The sequence below is a fragment of the Cucurbita maxima genome, unplaced genomic scaffold, assembly GCF_002738345.1.
Source record: "Cucurbita maxima cultivar Rimu unplaced genomic scaffold, Cmax_1.0 Cma_Scf00014, whole genome shotgun sequence".
Taxonomy (NCBI): domain Eukaryota; kingdom Viridiplantae; phylum Streptophyta; class Magnoliopsida; order Cucurbitales; family Cucurbitaceae; genus Cucurbita; species Cucurbita maxima.
Genome location: NW_019272030.1, coordinates 4,473,669 through 4,478,080, shown reverse-complemented (window position 1 = coordinate 4,478,080; position 4,412 = coordinate 4,473,669). Strand labels below are relative to the sequence as shown.

Genomic DNA, 4,412 nt, shown 5'->3' with positions numbered 1-4,412 from the left:
TTTTTTTTTTTTTTTTTTTTTTTTTTTTTTTTTCCGGTTTATCCTTCACCTAATATCATGATTTTATTGAGAATGAAAAGAACATTGTACGAGAGACTCTTATAATGATATACAGCACATGGTAGTTCAATCAATGAAAAAACAGATGCTGCATTTAAAATTTCTTTAATCTCTTTTCTTTAGCCTGGAGTAAGTTTCAGGGACATAAAGATGTAGTTGAGTCAATTTACACTTGAATTGACCTTCACTCTGTTATCTATTACAGGTTGGCGAGTTTGAAATGCATTTGAAGCGGAATATTGGAGTGGTAAGAGCTCCTCTGTCTGCCATTTCTCCGACAATACCTCCGCCAATTCCATCAAAACCCATGGTTGAGTCAGCTCCTACTGCATCAGCACCTCCAAATAATTTTCCAGAGAAAACAACTCCTTTTATCAATGTTCCCTTAGAGAAGTCGTCAAAGATAGCAGCTTTGGAGGCATCTGGATCAAAAGGATACGTGCTGGTATCTTCTCCTACGGTATGTAATGCATTAATGTGTCAGGTTCTGTTTCATCCGAAAGAAAGAATAGTAAAATCTGAGAAATCCTATTAATTGAAATTTTGCTTCTGCTTTCACAAGGTTGGATCTTTCCGAAGGGGCAGAACAATTAAAGGAAAGCAGCAGCCTCCTATCTGCAAAGAGGTATTGCTTTCAAGCCTAATTTTTTTTATTTTCAATAAGTTATTTAACTTTCAAATTGTTAAATCAAGGGAGAGGATCCTGTCACTTCAATTGGAAAACTTTGGATAGCTCGGATCTTCTTTTTCTTTGGAAAAAGAAAAAGCTTTTATCTGCTTATTCTTCAGATTAACTGGAACAACCTTGCCCAAAAAAATTCTTGACAGTAAAAGTGCCTATATATACAGCCAAGTGGAGGGGTGGAAGCGTGAACCTATCATTTAGTGATGAGTGCTTTAGAAGTACAATCAATCATTGGAACAAATGATCTGTTCTATGAATGATCAACCTGCTTCAATTAGAGCTGTTTTTTATTTTTTTATTTCTCAGTTTGTATGAAATATCGTTGAATTGATAGGGATGTATGAATAATCATCTCACCCTAAAACGGAGCTATAGAACATTAATTCTTACTATCCTCGGTCATGCTAATATGTTTACGACTTTCCAAGAACCTTGTGCAATTTTAGATAACATTTTTGTCAAATTAGCAAAAAATCACTTAGTTCATGATATGGCGGCTTCTTTCATGCGCAGAATGACATGATAAAAGAAGGACAAGTAATTGGATACGTGGATCAGTTTGGCACTGAACTTCCTGTAAAGGTACATGTGAACCTTTCAATGCAATATTTTTGTGCAAGACCTCTATAGCAGCAGAAGCATCCATTGATGCTAATTTTCATCCTCAATTCATTGTTGAGCAGACAGATGTGGCTGGAGAAGTATTGAAGGTTCTCTTCAGGGAAGGAGGTACGATTATCCTGTTTATTCAAACAGTCGAGAAGTGCTACGAACATCTCAGTATTGAAAATTAATTTTATGGTCCCTTCCATGGACCATGGTTGCTTTAATGTGCTCTGATTATTATTATTATTATTATTATTATTATTTAAATTGTGGAAGTGTTAAAATCTTGCTATATTTATGCAGTTCCTCAATAGTCTGAACTAAGGTTGAACCTGAAGTTCACTGAGAGTTCCTCTTAATTCTATTTTATTGTGGTTTACAGAAGCTGTTGGCTATGGCGACCCCCTCATTGCTGTCTTGCCAGCGTTCCATGGAATCAGGTTATGATGATCCCCCCGTCAAACATTCTAAGGTGGTTTGCAGATTTATGATTTCGATCATTATTTTTTTGAGTTTTGTTACGTAATTTCCCCGTCAGATTGCTGATACGTAATTTGTGTAGGTTTATGAGTTTTGTTACAATGAAGATTTAATCAACCTACGTATGCTATTTGTGGATTACTTCCTTTTATTATTCTCTCTCTCCTCTTTTGTTATAATATAATTATTCGTGTGATAGTGCTTCTGATAGAGAGATTGCCAGCGACTGCCTCATTCTCAGGAAACAAAAAGTCGGAGCTCGAATTGATATATTGAATTGGTAGGGCTTTCTCACTATCTAATTTGAACAAATCCTCATTTGAAGGCAGGGTAGATCATTTTAGGATTGAAAAGGAGACTGATGATCTTTAATATTTGTTTATCTTGGCCCATTTGATAATGTTTTTTTTTTCTTTTTTACCTAGTTTTGCCTCTTTTTTTTTTCACAAACAAAAATTTAACGTGTTTGATAAGAACCTTTGTATTAAATGTATAAAAAGCAAAATAGGTTTGATAATATTTACTTCTTTAAAATCGAGGGAAGGAAAAACATCGAGATTGAGAAAAGTTTCCCACCATGGAGAGAGAGAGTTGGGTAGATGTTTCATAAATTTTGAACAAATGGATTATTTGATAATCGATATTTTTCAATACTCAATTGTTTAATTTTGTTTTTTTTTTAATTTTTGGTTTTAGTTTTTCATTTTATTATAACATTGTTTCTTTTCTATGAAACTATATATCTTTTAAAATATCATTTTACTTTCTTGTAAACATGTCTATTGCTTTTTAGTTTTGAGTTAAGTTTTTATTTCTTAAGGTTCAATGTTTTATACTTTTATCTCTATTATCAGTAGTACCGTTTTTTTAAAAATAAATCTTGAGAGAGATTTAGTTTGTGAAAATTTTAAATTAATTTTAATAGTTTTGAAAAATTAGTAAAAATTTATATAATCATAATTGAATAAACTCTTTTAAATTAACTATTAGACATTAACACTAATGATTGCATATTTAAAATTAAATGAAAAGAAAACTCGAAATCGAAAATTAAAATCAAATAAAAAACTGAAGAAGATTTTTGAAATATAATGACTTAATAAAAACTAATTTAGGAATTAAAAGGGTTTTTTTTTTCAACATTTTAATTGAATAAATTTCATGCAAGAAGGTTAAATAACACAAGAAATTGATTTTCCCGTTATTTCTTTAATTATTTTTTTAAAACAAGGTTGCTTTTCAACATTCTTGAGGTTGATTCTAGTCCATCATGTCCACTCGCACTATTTATCAAAATTTGTGCTGTTGCGTGAGGTGGGCGGTGGGCGGTGGGGCCTAGTGGGTGAAAAAGAGGGTACAGTCCCTTTAGGATAAGAACAGTGACGTGGAGTGTTCGTTGTGGATAGTGATAGGGTTTATGGATCAGCACGAAACCCCGGGTAAATCTTGGAATCAATTTATTAAAATAATATTAAAAAACTATCTGCTTCTCTCTCTCATTAATGACATAAACTTTTGTTTCCTTATTTAAGATGTATTTTTAATTTTTAATTTTCAATTTCTGAATTTTTTTTAAAATTAAATATTGAATGAATACTTGTTATATAATTTATAGATTATAAAATGATGTTACAATTTCGACGTGGGGCCGATAAATCAACCTTGTATTTGGGCCAAATTCCTTTTTTATTTTGCACTTAAACAGTGTCATTTCCGTAATAAAACTAAACCCTGAGTGCTATTCACTTTTTCTTTTTTATATATTTCATCCCACGCTTTGGGTAAACAATTCGTCTTCAACTTCAAGCTTCTATTCAGTTTTCCACAGAGCTTAAGCAAGCAGTGGCTATGGATGTGGTTGCTCTAACAAATTCGTCGTCTTCCGTTTCCATGTTGAATCCTAACGCTCCATTGTTCGTTCCGATGGCCTACAGGACGGTGGAGGATTTCTCCGACCAGTGGTGGGATCTCATCCAGTCGTCGCCGTGGTTTCGTGAGTACTGGCTTCAAGAGCGCTTTCAAGATCCTCAAAACGATCTTTCATTTGCAGAAAATGATGAAATTGTCCTTCCGGATCTCGAGAATTTCCTCGAGGACTTCGCTTGTCAACGTAAGATCTCAAATCGAGTCAAGTTTTTCCCGTCTCTTAATCGAGCTCACTAATCTGTTGTTTCTTCTGATTTCTTCTGCAGAGGAAGAGGAGGAATTGGAGTTTTCCAAGGATTTGGTTCCAATGGGAGCGTTCAAATGGCATAAGGCTCGAACTGGAGCGGAGGTTCCTAGGTATGCTCAAAAGGCCCCCAAAATCGTGAACGTGAAAGTGACTCCGAGGACGATTCACCAACCGCGATAGACTCAACGAGGAATCTCCAACTCATCGAGTACGTTTCTTCATCAGAACTCGGGAACCATTTTAAATTGTTGTTGATCTAGGTTCTCCACATGGTTGTTTATGTACAGAGGCTAGAACTTGATCTGTTCAAATTTAGCTCTGTTTGTCTGTGTTTAGTTGATGTAAATTTGTACCTAGTCTCACTTTCGTTTCCGAAAGAATCTAGATATTAATGTTGTTGACTTCATA

The 4,412-nt window shown here is 34.0% G+C and overlaps 2 protein-coding genes across 2 annotated transcripts in view; both read left to right on the top strand.

The window, feature by feature from the left end:
• Positions 1-1,985, top strand: part of LOC111489625 (biotin carboxyl carrier protein of acetyl-CoA carboxylase) — a 5,031-nt gene extending 3,046 nt beyond the window's left edge. Inside the window, exons 5-9 of the mRNA XM_023137940.1 lie at positions 266-520; positions 623-685; positions 1,259-1,327; positions 1,429-1,474; positions 1,734-1,985. Of these exons, the coding sequence (XP_022993708.1) occupies positions 266-520; positions 623-685; positions 1,259-1,327; positions 1,429-1,474; positions 1,734-1,798 (498 nt within the window). The 3' untranslated portion in view covers positions 1,799-1,985. The remainder of the gene's footprint in view (positions 1-265; positions 521-622; positions 686-1,258; positions 1,328-1,428; positions 1,475-1,733) is intronic.
• Positions 1,986-3,566: 1,581 nt separating this feature from the next.
• Positions 3,567-4,412, top strand: LOC111488890 (protein EARLY RESPONSIVE TO DEHYDRATION 15-like). The gene is made up of 2 exons (XM_023136819.1): positions 3,567-3,941; positions 4,024-4,412. The coding sequence occupies exons 1-2, from the start codon at positions 3,680-3,682 to the stop codon at positions 4,182-4,184; spliced, it is 423 nt and encodes a 140-aa protein (XP_022992587.1). The 5' UTR covers positions 3,567-3,679; the 3' UTR covers positions 4,185-4,412.

Bases quoted from the DNA above. Each gene is read 5' to 3' on its own strand.
- LOC111488890 (XM_023136819.1), top strand. From the start codon at position 3,680: ATGGATGTGGTTGCTCTAACAAATTCGTCGTCTTCCGTTTCCATGTTG. The intron at 3,942-4,023 runs GTAAGATCTCAA...TTTCTTCTGCAG, and splicing joins CGAGGACTTCGCTTGTCAAC to AGGAAGAGGAGGAATTGGAG.